At 40.7% G+C, this 26,829-nt stretch overlaps 2 protein-coding genes across 10 annotated transcripts in view; both read left to right on the top strand.

The window, feature by feature from the left end:
• SLC28A2 (solute carrier family 28 member 2) overlaps positions 1 to 10,508 on the top strand; it is a 68,164-nt gene extending 57,656 nt beyond the window's left edge. For 6 of the 9 annotated variants that reach the window (XM_084971170.1, XM_084971178.1, XM_084971189.1 and 3 more), the window contains 3 exons: positions 846 to 944; positions 1,112 to 1,223; positions 10,140 to 10,508. In XM_084971170.1, coding sequence (XP_084827296.1) covers positions 846 to 944; positions 1,112 to 1,223; positions 10,140 to 10,257 — 329 coding nt within the window. In that variant the 3' untranslated portion in view covers positions 10,258 to 10,508. Of the gene's footprint in view, positions 1 to 577; positions 725 to 845; positions 945 to 1,111; positions 1,224 to 10,139 lie in introns of all 9 variants that reach the window. The other 3 variants (XR_014812019.1, XR_014812018.1, XR_014812023.1) reach the window with 1 other exon arrangement.
• Positions 10,509 to 13,146: 2,638 nt separating this feature from the next.
• Positions 13,147 to 26,829, top strand: part of SQOR (sulfide quinone oxidoreductase) — a 377,873-nt gene continuing 364,190 nt past the window's right edge. The window contains exon 1 of the mRNA XM_085024319.1: positions 13,147 to 13,194. The gene's annotated coding sequence lies outside the window, so the exon portion shown is untranslated. The remainder of the gene's footprint in view (positions 13,195 to 26,829) is intronic.

The raw sequence follows: 26,829 nt of genomic DNA, 5'->3' as shown, positions 1-26,829 counted from the left end.
TTTACCGTAGCTGATTGAACAACTTAAAGGTGAAACAATTTCCTTTCAGTTTATCTTTTTCCCTCCTGTTAACCCCATGTCTGTGTTCTAATTCTGATTCCTGATTACCATTTGACTGTGACATTGACATCTAGTAGTGGGATTTGCATCATGTGGCAAAGGCCTAGGTGAATGTTGTTGCCCTTCTTATCTCTCTGGCTCAAAATAGTCTATCTAATTCTGGTCCCAGCTTAAGAGTGCAAATTTCAACTAGCGAGCAATCCAAGGCTTTGGATGATTCATATACATCTTTTTTTTTTTTTTTTTTTTTTTTTTTGGCTTTTTAGGGCCGCACCTGTGGCATATGGAGCTTCCCAGGCTAGGGGTTGAATGGGAGCTACAGCTGCTGGCCTACACCACAGCCACAGCAACACAGGATCCGAGCCATGTCTGTGACCTATACCACAGCTCACAGCAATGTCAGATCTTTAACCCACTGAGCAAGGCCAGGGATTTAACCTACAACCTCATGGTTTCCTAGTCGGAGTCATTTCCACTGTGCCACATTGGAACTCCTTTTTTTTTTTTTTTTTTCCAGATACATCTTAAGAATGTTCATAGAACCACTGAAGTTAGGGTCAGATACATAATACTTGACCTGGGAAATGTCTAAGTTAGTGACCCCACAGGAGAATGTATATACACACATCTTAGGGTACCACTGGCCAGTCGCTGGTGGTTGATGGTAAGAATATTATTCATCTGCTGTGTTTTGATCCTCATCATTCTTCTAAATGGGAGTTCGTGGGATATGTCCAGTTGCTTGGTGGGAAAGAGATCAAATAATGTTGTTTTGTTGTCTGCAGCATCAATGGTTCCTCACCGGAAGAGTGACTTGTCCAAGGTTGTGGTTAGTGCCCTCTTCACAGGGGCCTGTGTATCCCTTATTAGTGCCTGTGTGGCAGGTAAGTGCCTCAGTGTAGTCTCAGAATATTGATTTGACCATTCATCTCACAAATGCCTAGAAAAGGCACCAAATCTGTAATGTTCTCAATTTATACCCAAAGCATTAAGAGCCTTAAGGAGCATGTGTTAAATCTTCCCCTTAGCATTTCTGTCTCCCTTTATCCAGGAATCCTCTATGTCCCCAGGGGAGCTGAAACTGACTGTGTCTTCTTCTTAAACACAAGTTTCACCAATAGAACCTATGATACCTATGTGTGCTGCAGAGAGCTCTTTCAAAGGTGAGTGAGCACCAAGATCCCTGCTCTCCTCCACTCAGGAATCTTCTGGGAGTAGAGAGAAATAGGGTCTTGAAGATGTTGAATGGACATAGAAGAAGGGACATCGGTGTTTGTGGTGGTCTAGAGCTGTGGTCTTTTCTCTTGTTAGACGCCTACACACTATTAGCTCTAGCATGGACAAGTGACAGATTTTACCTGTGTTGATGAGGTACTGAGAAGTGGAGGGGTAAGAGAAGAAGTAAAGGAGGGTGGTATCCCTGACCAGAAGTGATATGTTCATTGTGATTGGAATATAGACAGGTTGTAGGAGAAGACTTGGCAATGGTCCTAAGTGGCTAAAAACTTACAGCCTTCTTCAGACAGAAATGAAGACAGAGAAGATAAAGTTGAATTGATAAAATTGTAATGCATGCAGATAATGTAAAAATGAACTTGGTTACCAATTTCTGGGATATTATTAGAATAGCTTTCTAGTTCCACATATAACAGCTTATAAGTTACCACTCTATTCTAATAATAAGCAGAAAAACTGAACAATCTGAAAAATCAATAACTCTTCTTGGTTCTCTAAGAGCGTTGAGGACTCAGGACAAATTACTGGCCCAAGACTGGAGAGACAGACATGTAAATACAAGGAGTCATGGCTTACTGGAGCAGAGACTCGTGTGTGGAAACTGCCACAGAAACCTGTGCTGGGGCAGGAAAACCTGAAACTGTAGTTGCTGAGGTCTCAGTAAGGACATGTCTGAATGTTAAATACACTGGGGCACCCAGAGTTCCTGTCATGGCGCAGCAGAAACGAAACTAACTAGGAACCAGGAGGCTGCAGGTTCGATCTCTGGCCTCACTCTCAGTGGGTTGAGGATCTGATGTTGCCATGAGCTGTGGTGTAGGTCACAGACGTGGCTGGGATCTGGTGTGGCTGTGGCTGTGGCTGGCAGCTGTAGCTTTGATTAGACCCCTAGCCTGGGAACCTCCATTTGCCACAAGTGGGGCCCTAGAAAGCAAAAAAAAAAAAAAAAAAAAAAAAAAAGTACACACACACACACACTGGGGCACCCAGTCATAGGGGGCAACACTGCATTTCTGGGAGTTTTACCTCCAGGAGCTAGACCAGGCTTTTCACAGTAAATATCAGACAAAAATCTCTGCATGCTTCCAGCAAGGGCAGGGTTAAATGAGCTGTTTTCAAATTAGAGTTCCTCTGTTTTTTTAAAACAAGGCCTACCCTCAGGAGAAACTAATTTATCAGAGTCTAACCTGCTGGGGTATTATCAGAGCCTACCTAATCTGGGAGAAAGGAAATATGCAACTTCAGCCCACTCTAGCCATCCTGTCCCACACAAAGAGGGAGGATAAACTGAGAAACACTTATGAAGTTCACAGTCCAGAGGTACAGGCTCACTAAAAGACTGAGACTTAACCTTAGGACTGGAGCATGCTTCCCCTACCCCACCCCTCACCACCATATTAGTAAGACTTATTTATAGCAGTTCATTTTATGCACACATCACGTCCAGTTATCAAGAAAAAATTTTACAAGGCACACTAAAAGGCAAAAACAACTTTTTTTTTGAGAAGACAGAGCAAGCATCAGAACCAGACATAGCAGAACAATTTTGAATTATCAGACTGGGAATTTTAAACAACTATGATTAATATACCAAGGGCTCTAGTGGATAAAGTAGACAACATGCAAGAATAGATGGACAGTGTAAACAGAGATATAAGAATCCTCAGAAAAAAACAAAAGAAATGCTACAGATCAAAAAACACTGTGGAGTTCCCATTGTGGCTCAGTGGAAACGAATCTGACTAGCATCCATAAGGATGAGGGTTTGATCCCTGGCCTCGCTTAGTGGGTTAAGGATCTGGCATTGCCATGAGCTGTGGTGTAGGTTGCAGATGTGGCTTGGATCTGACATTGCTGTGGCTGTGGCATGGGCTGGTGGCTACAGCTCTGATTCATTCAACCGGAGCCTGGAAACCTCCATATGCTCTGAGTGCAGCCCTAAAAGCGAAAAAACAAAAACAAAAACAAACAAACAAAAAAAACCAACAAAAAACAAAAACCAAAAACACTGTAAGAAAAATGAAAAGTGCCTTTGATAGCTTATTAGTAGAATAGACATAGCTGAGGAAAGAATTTCTCAATAGAAATCTTCAAAACTGAGAATAAGACTGGAAAAAAAAAAAAAAAAAAAAACCACCGGAATGGAATATTCAAGGACCCTGGGAAAACTAAAAAAGATGTATCATACATGTAATGGGGATACCAGGAGAAGAATAGAGGAAATGTTTGAAACAGTAATGATTGAGAATTTCCCCAAATTAACATCAGACACCAAACTACAGACCTAGGAAACTCTGAGAATACCAAGCAGAAGAGGTGCCAAGAAAACTATAATTAAGCATATCTTTTTCAAACTATAGAGAATCAAAGATAAAGGAAAAAATACTAAAAGAATCCAGTTTTTAAAAATTTATTTATTTATTTATTTATTTATTTATTTTTGCTTTTTAGGGCTGCACCTGCAGCATTTGAACGTTCCCAGGCTAAGGGTCAAATCCCAGCTGTAGCTGCCGGCCTATACCACAGCCAAACACAGCAACTCAGGATCTGAGATGAGTCTGCAACCTACACCACAGCTCGCGGCAACACCGGAATCCTGACCCAATGAGTGAGGCCAGGGTTGTACCCACATCCTCACAGATACTAGTTGGATTCATTCCCACTGTGCCACAACGGGAACTCCAAGAATCCAGTTTTCAAAAAAAGGAGAGGAGAAGTTCCCTTTGTGGCTCAATGGTTAACAAATACAACTAGGATCCATGAGGATGCAGGTTTGATCCCTGGCCTTGCTCAGTGCGTTAAGGATCCGGTATTGCTGTGAGCTGTGGTGTAGGTTACAGACTCGGCTCAGATCCCAAGTTGCTGTGTGTGGCTGTGACGTAGGCCAGCATCTGCAGCTCCAATTCGATCCCTAGCCTGGGAACCTCCATATGCCACAGGTGCAGCCCTAAAAAGCAAAAAAATAAAAATAAAAAAATATGAATAGTTATAATAATAAAAATTTTTAAAAATTAAAAAAGGAGAGTATATCCGTAAGCTAAAAGAACTAGTCATAGGACGCACAAAAGGAAAGATTTGAGGAAATAGAATGTGTGTTTCTGCAAAAGCAAAAGATATGTGTTAGTAGTGATATATGGGTAACTGAAAAGAGTTCCAGAGATGAGGCTGAAAGGAATTTAGAATTCTTAAATGCTACAGAATTTAGATTTTAACTTATGGAATTCTGAACACTGGCATGATAAGATATTTTCTCAAAAGATCATGCTGGTAGCCATTTGGATGTCAGGGAGACCAAGAAGCACACTGCTGTAATACTCCCAGGTAAGAGATGATGTGAGCTAATAGTAGTTGTGAGGAAGAAGATTCACTAGACCAAGGAGAATCAATAAGATTGGTTACTGAATGGAAGGGCAGGGAAATAAGCAAGTGGGTCCAAGGGGTGCTATTCATTCACTGAGAGGAAGAGGACTTGTTCCAGGAATGGGAGTAAAGAGGAAAGATTATGGCTTAATTCAGGTGAATATGTTGACTTGGAAGTGCCTGTGGACCCATAATGGGAGGAAACTCACAAGCTGATTTGGATCTGGGGTTCAGGAGAGAAATAAGAACTGGAGATAGATTTGGAAGTGATCATTAATCAATCTACTCACTGTATAGGCAGGTGTTTGGGTACTAGCTCCTTAATAGGTTACTATGCCAAGTTAACAGATATTACCCTCCTGTATTTGGAGGTTTTCATCAGAGAAGGCAACCAACATCTTCTGAAAAAATAATTCTTTTGATGTACTATTAAAGATGAATTTTAAACTGGATAGATCATGGTCTGGCATAGTTATGATTCCTATGTTCTTGTGGCAGTTCAGTGAGTGTCATTGTAAGTATAATCTAAAGTAAATGAATAAAGTGAAAATTGATAATTTTTGTTTAATGATGAGTTGTCTCTACATTCCTGAACTTCACTAAAAAATGAACAGAATATTCTTTTTTTTTTTTTTTTTTCATTTTAGAGTTGAACCTGTGGCATATGGAAGTTCCCAGGCTAGGGGTCGAAGCAGATCTACAACTGCTGACCTACTCCATATCCACAGTAACATGAGATCCAAGCCACATCTGCAACCTACACCACAGCTCATGACAATGCTGGATCCCTGACCCACTGAGTGAGGCCAGGGATCGAACCCACATCCTCATGGATACTAGTTTACTAGTTGATTTGTCTCTACTGTGCCACAATGGGAACTCCTGAATGGAATATTCTTTCCTGCTCATTTCTGCCTTTAAAACTGCCACTGATTTTTGCCTTAAGTCCCTTATTGAGCATCATCAGTATTGAGAATCTGAAAGAGGTCATGTTTTGGTCCAATTCATTCATACTAACTATGTTTGGAGTGACTGGAGACCAAGATGTCTACAAAGGAGGCCTGAATTTCCCTCTTCCTTTGGATGCACCAAAGGTACAGCTATACAGAGAGTAATCTCTGCCAAGAAAAACCCAGAAACTAGCTAAATGACTCCTGAAACTGAGAAAACACCCACACTGAATTGGGTAGGAAGGGCTGAGATGCAGACTTATCATAAACCCCACTCCTGGCACAGCACCATAAAATGGAAGGGAACATTCAACTCTCAGATTCTCCCTAAGAAGCAAAGGTTTAGACTGCACATCTAGTGCTTCAACTTTTAAGGCTCCACTGTGCCTACCTGCCCCTGCCCCAACTCCCACCCCACCCCTGCCCACAAGGCTTAGTGCAGAAGAAGCAGGCACAAATGTCCATCTCCCACTTTTTCCCTGGAAGGGGTTTGACTGCATACTTTCCAGCTGGTGCCTGAGGGTCCAGCTTCTAATCAGCCTGCAACTAGGTGCTGGCTGCAATTCTCCCCTTTGGGACACTGAAGAAACTCAAACTAAGGCACATTATAATTAAATGGTCAAAAGTTAAAGACAAAGAGGGACTCTAAAGACAGCAAGAGAAAAGCCACTCGTTATATACAAGGGAACCCTCATAAGACCATCAACAGAATTTCCTGCGAAAACCTGACAGCCCAGAGGAAAGTGGGATGATATATTAAAAAGAAAAAACTGCCAACCAATAATACTTTACCTGGCAAAGCTGTCCTTCAGAATTGAAGGATAGAGAAAGAGTTTTTCAGAAAGGCAGAGGTAGCTATACTTATATTGGACAAAACAGACCTTAAGCCAAAAACAGTAACAAGAAAGTCATTATATAGTGATAAATGGGTCAATTTATCAAGAAGATAACCCTAAATTTTTATGCAACCAGCATAGCACACCTAAATATATAAAGCAAATATTAACAAATCTGAAGAGAGAAACAGCAGTACAGTAATAGTAGAAAACTTCAATATTCCACTTTCCACAATGGATAGATCATCCAGGCAGAAAATCAACAAGGAAACATTGGACTTAAACTACATACCAGATGGCCCTAAGAACATTTATAGAACAGGCCATGCAACAGCAGCAGAATACACTTTCCTCTCAAGTACATGTGGAAATTATCTTATAGATCATATGTTAGGCCACAAAGCAAGTCTTAATACTTTTTAAAAGACTGAAATTAGAAGTCCCCTGGTGGCACAATGGGTTAAGAATTTGGCATTGTCACTGCCGTGTCTGGGGTTGCTGCTGTGGCACAGGTTTGGCCCCTGGCCTGGGAACTTTCACAAGTCTTGGGCACAGCCAAAAAGAAAAATAAATAAATAAGTAAATAAATAAATACAAAAAAGGCTGAAATTATATCAAATATCTTTTCTGACCACAATAAGAAAATATCTGGTAAATTCACATTTATGTAGAGATTAAACAAGATGCTCCTGAATAATGGGTCAAAAAAGATATCAAAAGGGAAATTAAAAAAAGACTTTACTCATCGCAAGTGGAAAAATCCATAACTATATGAGGTGATGGATGTTAACGAAACTTATTGTGGTAATCATTTCACAATATATACCTATATCAAATCATGTTGCACACCTTATATGATGTTATAAGTCAGTAATAGCTCAATAAAACTGGGGAAAAACTTGAAAAAATATCTTGAGACAAATGAAAATGGAAATAAAATATACCCAAATTTATGAGATGCAGCAAAGGTGGTTCTAAAGGGGAATTTTACATAAAGAAAAAAAGATCACAAATAAACAACCTAGTTTAACACCTAAAGGAATTAGAAAAAGAACAAACTAAGCCCAAAGTTAGTAGAAGAAAGAAAATAACAAAGATCAGAGCAGAAACTAATGAAAGAGACAAAAAAAGACAATAGAAAAAATCAATGGAAATGAACTGTTAGTTTTAAAAGGTAAACAAAATAGACAAACCTTTAGCTAAGCCAAGAATAAGAGAGAGAAGACTCAAAGTTAGAATGAGAAAGGAGATATTACAATTGATAACACAGAAATACTAAGGATTTTGAGAAACTACTATGAAAAGTTTTATCCCAGCAAATATGATAATAAGAAATGGATAAATTCCTAAAAGTATACGACTGAACTAGAATCATGAAGAAATAGAAAATCTGAACAGATTGATTACTAGTAAGGATATTGATTCAGTAATTAAAAACCTCCCAACAAAGAAAAGGTCAGGACTAGATGGGTTCACCGGTGAATCCTACTGAACAGTTAAAGAATTAGTACCAATCTTCTCAGACTTCTAAAAAAACATAAAATGAGTGAACACTTCCAAATTCATTTTATAAGGCAAGAGTTACCTTGATACCAAAGCCAGACAGGGACACCATAAGAAAATACAATTACAGGCCAATGTTCCTGTTGAATATAGATGCAAAAATCTTCAACAAAATTAAGCAAACCAAATTTAACAGTACATTAAAAAGTTCATTCACCTTGATCAAGTGAGATGATCCCTTCTTGGGATGCAAGGATAGTTCAACATACACAAATCAATGATGTGACATACACTTCAAAAAAATAAAGGGGAAAAATCATATGATCATTTCAATAGATGCAGAAAAATATTGACAAAAATTCAACATCCTTTCATGATAAAACTCTCAACAAACTGGATGTAGAAGCAATGTATCTCAACGTAATAAAGGGCATATATGACAAGCCCACAGCTAACATCATACTCCATGTTCAAAATGCTGAACACCTTTCTCTCTAAGACCAGGAATAAGACAAGAATTATTTCCAAAGAAAACATCTAAATGGCTAACAGGTACATGAAAAGGTGCTTAATATCACTAATTAGCAAGGAAATACAAATAAAAACCACAATGAAATATAACCTTATACCTGTTAGGATAGCGGTCATAAAAAGACAAGTGATAACAAATGCTGGAAAGGATGTAGAGAAGAGGAAACTCTTGTATACTGTTAGTAGAAATATAAAATGGTACAGTCATTATGCAGTTTACTGAAGAAATTAAAAATAGAACAACCAGGAGTTCCCGCTGTGGCACAGTGGGTTAGGTATGTGGCATTATCTCTGCAGTGGCTCGGGTTTGATCCCTGGCCCAGCACTGTGGATTAGGGATCCAGCAGCATAGGTCCCAGCTGTGGGAAGTGCCCTGGCCCAGGAACTTCTATATGTGATGGGTGTGGCCATTAAAAAAAAAAAAACACACAACGACCATATGATCCAGCAATCCCACTTCTGGGTATATATCCAAAGGAAACAAAAATCACTGTCTGTACTCCAATGTTCATGGCAGCACTATTAACAATAGTCATGGTATGGAGACAATCTATATGTCCACTAACAGATGAATAGAAAAAGAATACTTCCTATATGTATACAATGGAATGTTATTCCTCCTTACAAAAGAAGGAAATCCTCGTATTTATAACATGGATGAACAGTTACACTAAGCGAAATAAGGCAGATAAAGACAGATACTGCATAGTATCACTTATATGTAGAATCTAAAAAAAAAAAAATTGAACTCAGAACAGTGGTTGCCTAGGGGTGGGGGAATGGGGAGAGGCTGGTACAAACTTTCAGATATAAGATGAATAGGTGACCTAATGTATAACTTGGTGACTATAGTTAATAATACTGCATTATTATATAATCGAATTTTGCTAAGAGAGTAGAACTTAGAGTGTTCTTACCAAAAAAAAAAAAAAAAAAAAAACAAAGTAAAAATGTGAAGCGATGGATATGTTAATTAACTCAGTGTTGGGAATCTTTTCACGATATATATATATGTCAAATCATCACCTTGTACATGCACTACATATTACAATTTTGTCAGTTAGTTATACAATAAAGCTGAAACAAACGGACAGTCATATGCAAACCTGAGCTGTTTTTCTTTCCAAAGAGGAAAGTAGCTTTGGAATTCAGTTCGTTTTTTTGGGGTTTTTTTTTTTTTTTTTTTCTGTCTTTTTAGGGCTGCACCTGCAGCATGTGGAGGTTCCTAGAGGTCTAATCAGAGTTACAGCTTCTGGCCTATGCCACAGCCACAGAAATACCAGATCCGAGCCGCATCTACGACCTACACTACAGGTCATGGCAATGCTGGATCCTTAATCCACTGAACCATCGATCGAAACTGCAATCTCATGGTTCCGTTTCTGCTGCGCCACGACAGGAACTCCTGGGATTCAGTTCTAAACTGCATTACAAGATATAAATTTTGCTGCAGAGATGTTTGGAAAAGTAATTCCCAAAAGGTATGTGATTAGGAATTAGGCACAGAAGCAGACACATTGCTTGCTTCGCCATGAATGTCCTATTTACTTGTTTATTATTATTTCATTAATAGTTTTTTCTCACCTGCTTGATAGAATTTTTTTATACATCTTGTTTATTGTTTTTCTCTGACCCACTTTGTATCTCTGGCTTTTCATTTCAGTACTCTTCTGAATGGCACCAACCCTCCTTCTTTTTCTGGTCCCTGGGAAGATAAAGAGTTCAGTGCTATAGCCCTTGCTAACTGCTGTGAATTCTACACCAATGCTGTCTGTGCCTAAAACTGGTCCATTAACATAACAGTCCTGATCTTGATGACTTTTTGATGGCAAGGATGGTTATGTACTCAGAGTTCTCATTCTACAACTAACCTACCTTGATTGTTAATAGAAAATGTAAAATTTTCATTTTGGTTCACTCTATGTCAGTAAAGAAAATTAGCCCTTGGCTTTCCGTTATTTTGTTGAACCAAATAAGAAATTCCTTATTTTTTTTAACTTAAATTTGAAATAAACATTACCATATCAGAAAATATCTTGCAAACCTTGCTTCTAGTTGCCATTTTAAAAATTATGTGATGTGGTATGCTATAAATGTGATTTGGTATAATGTGTACTGAGGTAAAAAGCTGTATTTCTTGGAGTTCTGTAGATGAGCTAGATTTATGGTACTAAAGGTACATGTGAAAGTTACATGAATATTTCATGATAAAATTTTTCTGGTTATCACACATTTGTAAACCTGCAAACCCCTTAACATTATTACACAGTAAACAAACAGTATTTCCTGTATGCACACTTGTAAGGAATATCATTTCTAGAGGCCCTTACTTTGCTTTGGCATTCTGCTTGAGTGCCATATTTGCTTCAGGTTTACAGTCAATCATTTAAAACAGCGGTTTTCAGTGTGTGTGTGTGGGGGGGGGCAATTTTGCCTCCTAAGAACATTTGGCAATGTCTTGAGACATAATTAGTTGTCACAACTAGGGGGATGCCACTGATATCTTCTACTGGGTATAAGCCAAAAATGCTGCTGAATAGTCAGCACCTAAAACAGAATTCTCTGGCCCCAAATGCCAACACTCTAATTTAATTTAATTTAATTTATTTAATTGGGACGCTAAAATATTTAACATACATCTTGTATCTGACTTTTATTTATAGTAATAATATTATTATAATCTTAAGGAAAAGTTTCAAAAGGATGTAGGGGTTCCTCAAAATTTAAATATAAAATTACCTCATGGCCCCACAATTCTATTTCTTGGTGTACCCAAAAGAACTGAACACATGTAATCAAACAAGTATACATGCATGCATGTCCACAGCAGCACTATTCATAACAATCAAAAGGTGGAAACAGTCCAAATGTCCATCAATAGCTGAATGGCTAAACAACTTGCATTATGTACATACAATGGAATTTTATTCAGCCATAAAGAGCATGAAGAACTGATATATGCTGCATAGAAGAACCTAGAAAATACTATGCAAAGGAGCCAGACACAAAGGCTTATTGTGTGATTCTGTTTTGCATGATGCCATTTATATGAAATATTCAGCATAGATAAGCCCAAGGAGACAGAATACTGATTGGTAACGCCAAGGGTGGGGAAAAAGAGAATCGGGAGTTACTGCTTAATAAGTATGCGGTTTTACTCTGGGATGATAAAAATATTTTGGAACTAGATAGAGGTGGTGGTTACACAACACTGCGAATGTGCTGTCACTGATTTATTCACTTTAAAACGGTTAATTTTATGTTATGTGAATTTCACCTCAATAAATCATATATATAATCATTATATATAATGTTTATGTATAGTATATGTAATATATATTATACATATGATTAATAATATATATATAATTAATATATAATTATATATATATAATGTTTAAACTACTTGTAGTTTCCCTTAGCTAAGCTACCTTCTTCCTCTTCACAATTATCTGAGTTCAGAACCTCTTGGTCTTCCCTCCAGTCTCCATTCCTATCTTTTCCCCCTTATTTTCCAAGCTTGCCATAAAAGAAAACGAAGTCTCAATAAACTGCTTCTTGACCTGCATGCTAGGTTTTACCCTCCCGCTTTCTCTCTGAGAGGCAGCAGAATGCAGTAGTTGGTGGTACTGGGTATTAGGTCCGATTACTTGGGTTCTGATTTGGGTGAACCCACTTATGCCAGAGTGATCTTGGGCAAGTTCCTTAATTTCTCTGGGCCTTGGCATCCTCATCCATAAAATGGGGATAATGGGACCTACGTTAGAGTTAAAAGTTGAGAGATTGTAAAAGAACCAAAACAGTGACTGCTCATTGTAAGCCCAATGTAAGGGTTAGCTACTGTTATTACCATATAAGGAGCCGAATTCACAACCATCGATTTACAGAGTTTTGTACGAAATTTACTTCGCTCAAGGAAGGATGTGGGACAGAGGGATCGCCCTATCTCTTTTCAGGGGTAAGGGCTGGCTTTCTGTTTCCTACTTCAAATCTGGTCGAAACCCTCGCACCCAGAGGGCCGCGCTATACCAGCAGTAAGAGTAACAATACCATCCCCAACACAACAGTCTCTCAAGCAGGAAAAAGAACAGGAAAAGCCCGGACTGAACATGACCAGGCAAATACAACGCCACCTACAGAGGCCAAGATGCACTCGCGGAAGCGCCCAGGGCGGAAGCGGGCTGCCCAGGCCGGGTGGAGTGAGAAATGCAGATGAACACCGAGGTGCAAGGCGAGGACCAATCGCTCTGGGGCTCCGTCCTGGGGGCGGGGCAAACGTGCCCACCGCGAGTTCTGAGAGACACCCCGGCGCATGCGTTTGACTTCAACAAACTGGTCTCCGTCTTTCAGAACCTGGTAAAAGGAGCTTCTGGCTGAGAGAAGAGAAGGTCTTGAGGAAGAGAGGGCAAGAGAAAAGGCCGGGAGGACCAGGAGAAATGGAGGTTGTAGAAAGGGGCTGTATTGGGATGTGTTAGCAGCAGTGTGGAAAGGAGACTGTGGCAATGAGGCAAGGCGAGTGGGGAATTGGGTCACTAAATGGATGGGGTCTGTTCTCTCAAACGCTGCACCATAAAGCCTCTTTTGTGTATATTCCACGGTCTGCCAGTTTTGCTTATGTGTGTGGACGTCTTTCTCGATCAGATCTACCTCATTCATTTTATTGGCTTCGCGGACTTCCCGTGTGGCTCACAACATTTTATTGGCTTTGGATGTTCCGTGTTAAGGAGGTACTAAGTTATCTATCCCTTTCACTGTTAGTGGACATTAAGACTGACTTATATTTGGCCAGTTATTTCTAAAGGCCTGAGGTAGACAGTTTGTATTCGACTCCCACTTTTGACTCTCCTTTAGATGCCTGACCTACTTTTGGTGAAAGTCTTTGGCTCAGCTCATATTTGTCAAACCTTTAAAAGGTTATCACATCTCGAGGAATAATTGACTTTTAAGACAGAAATAAAAAGATTAGGAACCAGAAGATCTGGATTTACAGTCCTGGCCTGAGCTCCTTCCAAGCTACTTGAAAGTTCTTAATATTTCAGAAATTCAATTTCCATGTTTGTATAATGAAGGTGATGATAATCATATTTATAAGTTGCTAGAAAATTTGAGCTAATAATATATTTAAAAAACTACATAGTAAATGGTAAGGTGTGTCACATATATTCTTTTCATAAGAAGTTACATTGTAAGGAACTTAAATAGCATTTGCTCCTTTATATGGGAATATTTGCTTGGCACTTATCAAGCGCCTGGCATTACTTTCTGAAATTTGCATTCCCCCCCATTTATTCCATACAACAATCCTTAAGAAAGATACTGTTATTATCCCAGTTTTTCCAAAGGAGGAAAGAGAGAGATTCATTTGCTCCCTTAGAGTCACAGAGTAAGTGACAGCTGGGATTTGAGCCCAGGGTCTGTATGACTCAAAAAGCCTCTTAACCATTATTTCTAGTCTCATACCATCCCAGCCCTTCCTGCTTGCCTTCCTTCTCTAATCCAGTGCCTCAAGGCCCATCAGTTTAATTCAAGTGATCTCATCAGCTTCCAAAACACTTATTATTTCTCAGGTACCTGTGTGCCAATCTGTCTTGCTCTGTGGTACCTTTTGTATTTTTGTCTTGTTTTGCTATTTGTCTTGTCTTCTGTTGCAGAAAAATGATTGTTATAAAAGCTGGCAATTGTCTTTATTTAACAAGTTACTTCTATCAGCTCTTTGAATATGGAGCTTCATGAAGACAGAGGCCGTCTTTTTCTTCGTTACCAAAACTGTAGGAGGTAGCACTATACCTATCAAAACAAAACAAGCAAGCAAGCAAGCAAGCAAAAAGAATGTATTTAATATTTACTGAGAAACAAAAAAGATGAAGCTCCATCGTTTTTGGCCTGGACACTTAGGGATCAAAACAAAGAGAGAATGTTGGTTAAATGAAAGAACATAGGTAAAGCACTTATACTGCCTGGTACAAAGTAAGCTTTTAATCTGTTTTAGTTACTATTGCTACATATGTATAATACATTCAGGGAAGGTGTGGGTAGCAGGTGGAAAATGAGAAGGCACAAGAAAGGAAAAATGATCAAAATGATGCTGGTCTAGTTTGTGAAGAGATAGCTAGTGAGGACTTTTCAGGCAGAAATGGGCAAAGGGCATTTAAGAACAGGGATTCTTAATATTTAACCTCACCAATTTTGCCCTCAAATCTTTTTTTTTTTTTTTTTACTTCTTAGGGCCACACCTGTGGCATATGGAGATTCCCAGGCTAGGGGTCTGATCGGAGCTACAGCTGCTGGCTTACACCACAGCCTCAGCAACGCAGGGTCTGAGCCTCATCTGTGACCTACACCACAACTCATGTCATTGCCAGATCCTTAACCCACTGAGCAAGGCCAGGGATTGAACCTGCAACCCCATGGTTCCTAGTTGGTTCGTTTCCACTGCACCACAATGGGAACTCCTGTCCTCAAATCTTTAGTAAAAGTCTGCTCTATATATGATCTGGTGCCAATGGTATTCTGCTAAATTCAAAAATCTAGGTGGTGTCCAGTATAGAAGGTGTGGTATGGGCACTCCTGTCAGCAGAGATAGAGCAGTCTGCAGAAGTAAAACAGAACCATAATTATAAGGAGAGAGGTAAGATATCCAAGAAACCACAGAAACATTGGGAACAATACTGGTTTTCCTCATTTTATTTCGATGAGAGTATAGGACCATTTCCATGGAATTGTAAAGGATGGGGGTTTTCCAGTTGGCTGGAGAACTTTTGAACTATCAAGACAGCTAAACCTTGAGTTACACTTCTTTTCTTCCTTCTATTTTAAAAACAAGGAAATTCAGGCACAGAAAGTTTAAGTACATTTGCCCTTGGTGATAAAGGTAGCAGGTACCTAAGCTGGACTAGTATAGTGAAAAGGACATGGTTTAATAAGGCTTTTCACTCTCTGGGTGAAATCTAGTTTTCCAGTCTCTTTCTCCCCCACCCCCTTTTTGATTGAGATTAGTTGATTCTCAATATTATGTTAGTTTCAGTTGTACAACATAGTGATTAAACACTTTTATAGATCAGGAGTTCCTGTTGTGGCTCAGCAGTAACAAACCTGACTAATATCCATGAGGTCACTGGTTTGATCCCTGCCCCTGTTCATTGGGTTAAGGATCCGGCATTGCTGTGAGCTGTGGTTTAGGTCACAGATGCAGCTTGGATCCTATGTTGCTGTGGCTGTGATATAGGCCAGCAGCTGCAGTTCCAATTGGACACCAGCCTGGGAACTTCCATATGCCGCAGGTGAGGCCCTAAAAAAAAAAAAAAAATTATAGATCATGCTTCATTTATAGTTAATATAAAATATTGGCTGTATTCCCTGTGCTGTACAATATATCCTTGTAGCTTATTCTTTTTTTTTTTTTTTTTTTTTTTTTTTTTGTCTTTTTGTCTTTTGTTGTTGTTGTTGCTATTTCTTGGGCCGCTCCCGGGGCATATGGAGGTTCCCAGGCTAGGGGTTGAATCGGAGCTGTAGCCACCAGCCTACGCCAGAGCCACAGCAACGCGGGATCCGAGCCGCGTCTGCAACCTACACCACAGCTCACAGCAACGCCGGATCGTTAACCCATTGAGCAAGGGCAGGGACCGAACCCGCAACCTCATGGTTCCTAGTCGGATTCGTTAACCACTGCGCCACGACGGGAACGCCAGCTTATTCATTTTATACAAAGTGGTTTGTACCTCTTAATCCCCTACCCTTCTCTTGCCCCTCCCCCTTCCCTCTCCCCCACTAGTTTATTCTCCATATCTGTGAGTCTTTTTCTTTTTTCTTATATTTACTAGTTTGTTTTACTTTTTAGATTCCACATATAAGTGATAGCATACAGTATTTGTCTTTGTCTGACTTCACCAAGTATGATATTCTATGTGTCCATCTATTTTGTTGCAAATGACAAAATCTCATTTTTTTAATAGCTGAGTAGTATTCATCCAGTCTCTTTTTTACCACTGTCTCATACCATCCATCCATGTACACAATACCACAGAAGTCTACTGACTTTCCTTAAGAAATCTATACCTAAGTGACTTCGAAAAAGATACCTAACCTCTCAGAACCTCTGTTCTCACAGTTTAGCTAAAGAAGATAATAATGGCTCCATTAAAGGGTTGCTGTGGAGGTTAAATTTCTTAACTTTAAGGCACTTGGAACATGGAAATGCTTAAGGAATATTTTCTCCTTGATTCCCTGGCTTTCTTTCTCTTTCATATCTCTCAACTTGAAGCTCATTACTTTCTGCATAACTCTACCAAATATTTCTCTGCAACCTTGATGGCACCTGGCTTCATGTCCTGTGCCTGCCCAACTCTTCTCCTGGGCCCAAAGGTAGTTTCGGAAGAATGGAGCAAAGGGCTGGGTTAGGTCTGGCTGGTAGTCACTGAGGGGAGCCTGAGGCACCCCCAACAGGAGCCCCATGCCACCTTTAAGGTACAAGACCAAAGATCAGAACTGAGGGGAGCCAAATCTGTTCTCAGGTAATGGAGGTGATGTACATCTGGGAACAGGGGAGACTAGGTCATTAAAGGGTTTCAAGCAAGTACCAGACATTCATGATAAACATTTGTCATCAACAAGAAAAGCATGATTTCAGAAATTTATTAGAAACCACCTATGTTACAGCTTACATTTTTCATTAGGTGATAATTTCTATCAGGTTTTTTCTGTTTATTATTTATTTATTTATGTCTTTTTGCCATTTCTAGGGCCGCTCCCAGGACTCAGCCTTTTTTGTTGTTGTTGTTGTTAAATGTTCAACTCTTAACATCCAGAAAAGCAAAGCCCCATATGCACTTTTCACTCTTTCAAGGCTCATACTTATCACATTCATCACATAGATTTACCTTGACTGGAAAAATCCTTTGTGTGTATTTTAAGCAGGAATCAAAACAGAATATTGAAGCCATTTTTAACACATAGTATAGCAATTTCTTTGCTGAAATCATATTTCCACTTGTCGAGAGCTGTTGTTCCCTCAAGGGAAGTAAACATTAGGTCTGTGGCACTGAGAGTCTCATAAAAGAAAAATGGAGGAGGGAGCCCTCTTTTCCATAGTGACAAGACTAAGATTTGAATTATTCATTAAGTGAAGGATATTTATTTATGATTAACCAAACTCAGAGGATGTAGCAAATTTCCCAAAGAAAATAGTATCCTTCAGGTATTTGACATTTGAGAGCTCCTGTATTTCATGGTTCCAGAAGCAAATCTGTGACACTGCAAATGGGCAAATTATCCTACAGTTCCATGGCTTTGATTTAGAGAATGAAAAACAATACCAGTTTATTTCCTTAGTGGATTTCAGAGACAAGTTGAGTGTTTAAGAAAAATTTTTAAGGTGGCTAAACAATGAAAGGCATTATCACTAGTCATATTTTTTTAAGAGGTAAGATATTCAGCTTCATTGCATAGCTGTGTGCTGCCTGGCTAATGGCCAACACTATTGTGAATTTGTTGCAAATCCATTTGGCTGCTTGGCTGTCCCCTGCTGCTATGGACCACTGCCCAAGGCATTGTTGAATCACACAGATGTGCCTGCTCTGTATCAGAGTGATGATTGAGTCTGGTGGTACTCAGAGGCTCAGGGTGGGGGGAGGGAATGCTCATAACCATCTTCTTATATTTACTAGTTTGTTTTACTTTTTAGATTCCACATATAAGTAATAACATACAGTATTTGTCTTTCTCTGTCTGACTTCACCAAGTATGATACTCTCTGTGTCCATCTATTTTGTTGCAAATGACAAAATCTCATTTTTTTTAAATAGCTGAGTAATATTCATCCAGTCTCTTTCTTATTGCTGTCTCATACCATCCATCCGTGTACACAATACCACATTCTGAGGGCATCCTAAATACCAGGCACTGGGTATTACTTGACTGGAGTCCTCACAAAAACCCTGTGAGGTATCCTACAGTCAGAAAGCCATAGCCCCTGCTGCCATCTGGCCCCCCACAAAAGGAGGGGTCCTCACAGGTAGTACCAACTTGGAGGAGGAACTGAAGCACCTGAAAATTGGCCAGAACAGACTGCAGAGGCTCTGGCTTCCCCTGAATCTACCTGTGCGCCTGGATAATACAATCCAGGAGTGTAGGGGAGTTATATCTGGGGGTGGGTGAAACTTAAAGGCATAAGAGACAGCAGTCAGACAGAAGCCAGCATTGCTCACCCCTTCTCCTGTGTGACGGATGTTCTGAGAAGTAGCAGCTTCATAAATACTCCCTGGAGATGCCCTGGATGATCAAGCAGCTAGGCCTCTCTGCAGTGAAGCTATAGCCATCTTGGTAACACATCTCTTATGTTTGTTTTCACTCTTTTCCTGCCGTACTTCCTTTTTTCTCTCACTCTTTCTTCCCTGGAGTTTCATCCATCAACAAAGCATTAGTACATAATCTTATGCTTCAAGCTTTGTTTCCTTAGGACTCTGTTAAAAAAAAAAAATACTAGTTATCAGGAGTGGTCTTTAAGAGCACATCCTTAAAATGAGATTTGGGGATTGAATAGGCTACCTATCTGAAGGCAAAAGGAATGGTTTTTCTGATAGTAAGTGGGATAATAATTTGTGCTATACAGTAGCATGTCATCACAGTTACTAAAGCTTTCTCCTATAGTTAAATGAGATGAAGTGCAGGTGGAAGATAAGGCCTTGGGGATACTATACTTGATTGTTATGGAAGAAATGATAATGACAAATTGGGGAAGACACTGGCTTTTGACAGAAGTGGAAGCCTTGCAAAAAGAAAACAATGATTTGAAGCAGCTAAATGCCGAGGTAGGAACACTACGAAAGCCAGGGGACTTCTCTGGCAGCCATAAAGGAGACTCCACTCTCTTGCAGAGAAAGTGAAGCACTGTTGAAAATTAGGTTCAGGACCCAGAGTGGCAGAGCTGCAAAAGAGACTTCATAACGTCGACAGGTCAGAGACTTTTCCAGATAGAAAAAACCTGAGATCTTAAGACCTGAACAAGAAATGTTTGGGTGGGTGAGCCTCAGAAGGTTGAGCTCCCAATTAGCCATAAGTCTTCTTGGCCAGAAGAAGCAGTCCATTTCCTCCTAACTGAGGAAAACAGCCTCCTCTTGCCTGGAGACTCTATGAACTCACCTAAAATAGGTTCATTGCAAGATGACTCTTGTTTTCCTCCATTGTCCTTTTTGGCCTCCAGCCTGATAACCAGTGTCAGAGCCCTGCACAGCCTGAGCAGGGAAATACAGCTCCTACTCCAGCAGGAATTCACCTACATTCTAAAAGAATTGTGAGACCTAAGAATATTTGAGGAACAGACTAATATGGGAAGGAACTTGACAGAAGTCCAGCAGAGCCAAATTTGAAGAGACTTTAGTTCTAGGCAGAATAAAAGATCGAGATAATCTCTGATGTCATTTTCTCTTGGAAGGGTAGGTTGTAGGAAAATAACCCAGGAGTGAATCCCCACCTAAACTGTATTTAAACCTGTAATATTTCATTCATTCAGTCATTCTATAGAAGGGTGTCTTAACTGACCTCCAAATTGGCAGTTTAGAGAACCAGTGGGAACAGGGCCAATTTAGTAAACCTCACGCATGAACTGATATGAATGAGGAACTTCACTGTTTTTGTAGGCATTGGGGGCAGGTGTGCCAGGGATGGAGAGTAAGAGAGAAACAAGATAGCAACAGTGCAGGAATACGATGGGGCTTGTCTGTCAGCTAAAACCAAAGATCGAGTGTTGAGCTTCTTTGTAAAGGTTTAGTTTTAGAAAGAGAAAAAGCTCTATATTCATGAAAAACTTTAAGAGACTCTGAGATTATTTACTCTATTCCAGAACTCAGGGGGAAGATGTAGCCATGAAGCTAGGGAACAAGTTACTTTTTCTCTCCCTTTCCCCTCTGCCTCTTGGAACCCCAGCGGCTCCAGAAGACCACAATCAGAAGTCTAAGTGGTTACCATCAATGACCACTGCATCTAGAGGAATGACATTTGCACAGAGGGCACTCATATTGGAAGTGATAGCCAAGCCTCTAAACAGGTAGATGCAGCAAAAGAACTTAAGACACTTGGAAACACCCACCAAAAAATGGTCGAGATGTTGGTATTAGGAGCTGAGGTCCCAAGGAGTAATAAACTGAATAATGTCCTCCAAAGATGGCTCTGTTCTAATCCCAGGGATCTGTGACTATGTTACCTTAAATGGTACAAAGGACTTTGCAGATATGATTAAGGTTAAGGACCTTGGTATGGGGAGATTATCTTGGATTATCCCATTGAGCTCAGTGTAATCACATAAATCCTTAAAAATGGTCCTTTTCTGGCAGTGGTCAGAACAAAGAGATGTAGCAACAGAGGAAGGGTCAGAGAGATCCTACATTGGTGGTTTTTGAAGATGAAAGAAGAGGGCATGAACCAAGGCATTTGGGTGGCCTGTAGAAGCTGGAAAAGGAAAGAGATTCTCTCCTATAGCCATCAGAAAGGAATACACCCCTGTGGACACCTTGATTTTACTCCAGTGAGACTTACAGAATTGTAGGAAATCAATTAGCGGTATTTTAAGCCACTAACTTTGTGGTAACATTATGGCAGCAGTGGAGAAGTAATACACAAGGCAATTCATATAGTAGCTAAGAGGTTTCATAATTTTAGATTTAATGTCATTATAATGGAAGGCATGAAGCCTTAGTTTCTGAGCTGGATAATTCAGAATAAATGTATGGGTAGACGTACTGTGGTAAAACTTCAAATCTTCAAATATATAGCACAAATTTTCAGTGGAAGAAAGAAAAGACAAATTAACTACAAAGACACAACAATTAAACAATAAACTTCTCATCAGCGTAATTGGAGACCAAGATGTAGTGGAGACCAATAATATAAATTCTTCAAAGGACGGAGGGAAATAAGGGTCAAGAATTCTATTCCTAGCTAAGCTGAAGGAGAGCTAAATACATACTCATATATCCCTGAAAGTGAATCAAGAGTGTACTTCAGGAATTTGATACTTCTGCCCTTACTAGTGTTCTTTTGTGAGTAGAGTTTCACTTGGGAGAGCTCAAAGGAAAGGCCGAGGGATCAGAGGACATATGGCTTCTAAGCATAAAGAAAAGGCATTCAGTTTTATGGAAGGCAATTGATTTTTTTTTTTCCCCTGACTGCCTCTTCATTTAATTTTACTTTTTATTTTCAAAATGATTAAAAAAAATTTTTAAATGTATAGGAGTTCTCTTGGGGTGCAGTGGGTTAAGGATCCATCACTGTCACTGCAAAGGCTGGGTCCCTACTGTGGCTGGAGTTTGATCCCTGGCCCAGGATCTTCCACGTGCTGTGGGCTAGGTGGAAAAAACAAACAAAAAAGAAGCTGAGTTCACCTGTTCTTTCTGCTTCCTCACTTTCCATTCACTTCCTAGTCAAGCACAATTTAATTGCCCATCACCACGCCTTTATTAAATGCTCTCACTGAAGTAATCAATAAAACCTAAGTGTTAGATCCAGTGTATACAAACTTACCAATCCTTGTTTCATCTGGCACTTCTTTATTTTGTTTTTGTTTTTGTTTTTTTGTCTTTTTGCTATTTCTTTGGGCCGCTTCCACGGCATATGGAGGTTCCCAGTCTAGGGGTCAAATAGGAGCTGTAGCCACTGGCCTACGCCAGAGCCACAGCAACGTGGGATCCGAGCCGCGTCTGCAACCTACACCACAGCTCACGGCAACGCCGGATCGTTAACCCACTGAGCAAGGGCTGGGACCGAACCCACAACCTCATGGTGCCTAGTTGGATTCGTTAACCACTGAGCCACGACGGGAACTCCCTCATCTGGCACTTCTTTAAACAACCTCTTTCTTCTTTTAAAAATCATCTTAACCTTTTTAAATGTTAACTTTATGCATGGTTGTTTAAGAGTTCTCTAGAACATGTACATCTTGCAAAACTGAAACACTCTGCTCTTTGAGTCCCACCCCCCCCACCCCCCCGACTCTGCCCCTGGAAACCACTATTCTACTTTCTGTTTCTGTGCATTATTTTAGATTCCTCATATAAGTGACATGCAGTATTTGACCTTCTGTGACTGGCTTATTTCACTTTGGATAATGTCTTCAAGGTTCATTCCTATTGTAGCATATAATAGGATTTTGTTCTTTTTGTTTTTGTTTTTGTTTTTGTTTTTGTCTCTCTCTCTTTTTTTTAGGGCTGCACAAGTGGCATACAAGAGATTACCAGGCCAGGGGTTGAATCAGAGCTGTAGCCGCTGGCCTACGCCACAGTCACAACAATGCAGGATCTGAGCCTCGTCTGCAAACTACACCACAGCTCACTGCAACGCCGGATCCTTAACCCACTGAGCAAGGCTAGGGATCCTTACTAGGCCAATTCACTTCCACTGGGCCATGACGGGAACTCTAGATTTCATTCTTTTTTTTATTTTTAAAATTTTTTTTTTTTTTGTCTTTTTTGCTATTTCTTGGGCCGCTCCCGCGGCATATGGAGGTTCCCAGGCTAGGGGTCCAATCGGAGCTGCAGCCACCAGCCTACACCAGAGCCACAGCAACGCGGGATCCGAGCCGCGTCTGCAACCTACACCACAGGTCACGGCAACGCCGGATCTTTAACCCGCTGAGCAAGGGCAGGGACCGAACCCGCAACCTCATGGTTCCTAGTCGGATTCGTTAACCACTGCGCCACGACAGGAAGTCCTATTTTTAAAATTTTAAATATTTTTGCTTTTTAGGCCCACCCCAGTGGCATATGGAGGTTCCCAGGCTAGGGTTCAGCTGCTGGCCTACACCACAGCCACAGCAACGCAGGATCCGAGCTGTGTCTGTAACCTACACCACACCTCATGGCAATGCTGGATCCTTAACCTACTGAGTGAGGCCAGGGATTGAACCTGTGTCCTCATGGGTGCTAGTCGGATTCATTTCCGATGTCCCATAATGGGCACTCCTATTCTGAAGTTCTGTTTCAATTTCTCTAATCTGAGGCAGTGTGGGGTAGTGGTATATGTATATGCTCAGACTTTAGTCCTGACTCTGCCACCTGGTGGTGGCACCGATTTTGTAAAAAATTGCTGTAGTAACGCCTGCCTGGCTGGTGGCTGTGAGGATGAAGAGTAACATCCCTCCTCTGCAGTACCTGGGAGAAGGTACTGAAGAAGAGATAACTTATGTTTCCTGTATTAAATTTCACTCAGATATACAAGCATCATCTCAGAGACTATTTTTGTTTCTTTCCAGAGCAAATTCTCCTCCAGACCTGTCTCTTTCCATCAGTAGCTCTGTCATTCTTTCAGCCATTTAGGCTGAAAACCTGTCATACTGGCTTTCTCCTTGTTCATCACATGCCCGTATTTAACCAGCTACTAGAGCCTGCCATATCCTTTCCTCTTCCATCATCCTACTCTTGTATTTCAGAATTTTCTACCTGGACAGTTGTCTTTTGGCTGGTCTCAAATACCACCTTACCAATATCACTTCTTTGTGTTAAACTCCTCAATAGATCCTTATTACCTATGGAATAAAGTCTAAATTCCTTGGAACTATATGTTAGACCCTTGCACAGTCTGGCCATGTGGTTGCCAGATTTAGCAAATAAAAAATACAGGGTGCTCAGTTGTTTTTGAATTTTAGAAAAAGTCTTTTTTTTTTTTTTTTTTTTTTTTTTTTTTAGTCAGAGTATGTCACATGGAATATTTGGGATGCATTTATACTAATACATTTTTTGCTGTTTATCTGAAACTCAAATTTAACTGGTCATCTTGAGGCCAAATCACCTTCACGCAGCTTACTCCCACCCCGACTCCATCCTGGGACGAAAGAAAATGAAAAGGAAGAGAAGATGGTGGGGGGATTGAAAAAGTATGGCAGATTTTCTCTCATTTAAAAAATATCCATCTATTGCTTCTCAGCCTTTTGGCTAAGGTCAAGTGTAAAAAATATCCATCTAACCAACTCCTTTGTCTTTCAGCTGATCCTGAACATGGGCAGGGAATGAGGGTGTTTTTTACTGACATTTCTTCATTGTATGCAAAACTCCAGCAGTGGAATTTAATTCCCCAGGAAGCAAAGTTTGTTTTGTTTTGTTTTATAGCTGACAGCCTACACCATAGCCATCTGCAACCTATATCACAGCTCAGGGCAACACCAGATCCTTAACCCACTGAGCAAGGCCAGGGATCAAACCCGCAACCTCATGGTTCCTAGTCGGATTCGTTAACCACTGTGCCACGACGGGAACTCCATCAACTTGTAAATTTCTTTATTCTGCTCCTGGCTGTAGTTCACTTCCTTACCTCAGAAAGCACTATCTATTCTTATAAAAGTACTAGCTAAATGATGTCGTAATGACTTGGAAGGGCCCTTGGGGAAATACCATGAAGTGAGCAAATTGCTGAAATTACTTTGCTGTAATCATATTCCTCTGAGGACTTTTCTTTTGAGCCTAGATTTTAACAAAGAATCTGGTGGACTACCTCCTGACAAAAGTATAAAGGAGCTGGGAATTTAAAAATCAGCCAAGGAGTTCCTTTGTGGTGAGGCATGTTAAGGATCCTGCATTGTCAATGTAGTAGCAGTTTGGGTTGCTGCTGTGGTGTGGGTTTGCTTCCTGGCCTGGGAACTTCCACATGTTGAGGGTGTCGTTAAAAAAAAATAAAGAAAGAAAAATTCCCACGGTAGACAGATATTTTATTTTTATTATTTTTATTTTTTAATGATTTTTGTTTTTTCCATTATAGCTGGTCTGTGGTGTTCTGTCAGTTTTCTACTGTACAGCAAAGTGACCCAGTCACACATACATATGTACATTCTTTTTCTCACATTATCATTTTCCATCATAAGTGACTAGATATAGTTCCCAGTGCTATACAGCAGGATCTCATTGCTCATCCATTCCAAAGGCAATAGTTTGCATCTATTAACCCCAGATTCCTAGTCCATTCCACTCCCCCCACCCCCGCCACCTGGCAAACACAAATTAGACCTACATTTTAAAAACTGTTTGAGCTGAAGTAACATCCCTTACGGACAGGACTGGGTTGGTCGAAAGGCCAGATGGAAGTTGGCAAACCAGGAACGGCAAGGGAGAGAGGAGTAGGGGGTAGGCGTGGGTGAACAGCAGATGGGCTGGGATGAATCTGGAGGTGAGGCTGCGCGCAGTCTGAGGGAATGAGTACTGAGGAAGGAGGTCACTGGCCACAGCTATGAGGAGAAGGCTAAGCCTCAGCCTGGAGCTTTGTGCACAGCCGTGATGCCCTGGAAAAGGACTCTGAGGCCTCTGCACATGCAGCACTATGCTTTCTGCTTACAGATTGTTCATAGACTGCAGTAAACTAGTGCTTGCAAGCTAGCGGTGGCGTTCAGAGGGTCACAGAGGCCAGAGGTGTTCCTGGTGCTGGACCTTGCAGAGGCCTCCCTCACTTCCTCTCTGCCATGACAGCACTGCCTTTGCCTCTCCAAGTCAGGCAGGGAACGGCTGTGGAGGCAGCTAGGGAGTTTTAGATAAGTTACCGTCCCTCAGGTAGGACGGTAGCACTGAGCCCTCACTGGCTCTTTGTCATCTGAACCCATCATTATTGCTAGAAGAAATCCCTCCAGGTTTTTAGTTTATAGATGATTCTAACCTTAGTTTTCAGTGACCAATTATTTCCCCTATCTCTCTTCTCTATTAGTTATTTCAGTGGACTTGTGAGGCTTCAGGGAGTTGCCAGGCTTCTGTACCCTACCACCATCCTGCTTGGAAAAGTCACACATAGGGAGCAGGCAGAAGAGACAGAAGAAGCTGTCAGAGAGACAGGAGAACCAGCAGATGTCAGGGCCGTGGAGGTCCACAGGAAGGTGAGTAGTCAGCAGTTTCAAATACATCAGTAAAATAGACTGTCCAGCAATCAGGAGGTGGCTGAAGAGGCTTAAAAGCACTGTTTCTAGGTGTTCCCATCATGGTGCAGTGGAAACTCATCCGACTAGGAACCATGAGGTTGTGAGTTCAATCCCTGGCCTTGCTCATTGGGTTATGGATCTGGGGTTTCTGTGAGCTGTGGTGTAGGTCACAGACTAGGCTCGGATCCTGTGTTGCTGTGGCTGTGGTGTAGGCTGATAGCTGTGGCTCTGATTGGACCCCTAGCCTGGGAACCTCCATATGCCACGGGGTGTGACCCTAGAAAGCTAAATAAATAAATAAAAAATTTAAAAATCGTTAAAAAAAAATCACTGTTTCTAAAGAGTGTAATCTGGAGTGTAAACTGAGCTTCACATGTAGGACTGGAAACAGCCAGTGTGACTGCTTTCTAATTTAAAGACACTGGCAATAAACAGACAATGAGAGGGCAGGGCTGGGGGTGAGCTGTGTGAAGGT

The sequence above is a fragment of the Sus scrofa genome, chromosome 1 (genome assembly GCF_054392235.1).
Source record: "Sus scrofa isolate SSC_HxYL_T2T_F1_AM1 chromosome 1, Sscrofa_HxYL_maternal_Yorkshire_Landrace_v2.0, whole genome shotgun sequence".
Taxonomy (NCBI): Eukaryota; Metazoa; Chordata; class Mammalia; order Artiodactyla; family Suidae; genus Sus; species Sus scrofa.
The sequence above is the reverse complement of the archived record's forward strand: the minus strand, read 5'-3'. Positions and strand labels throughout refer to the sequence as shown.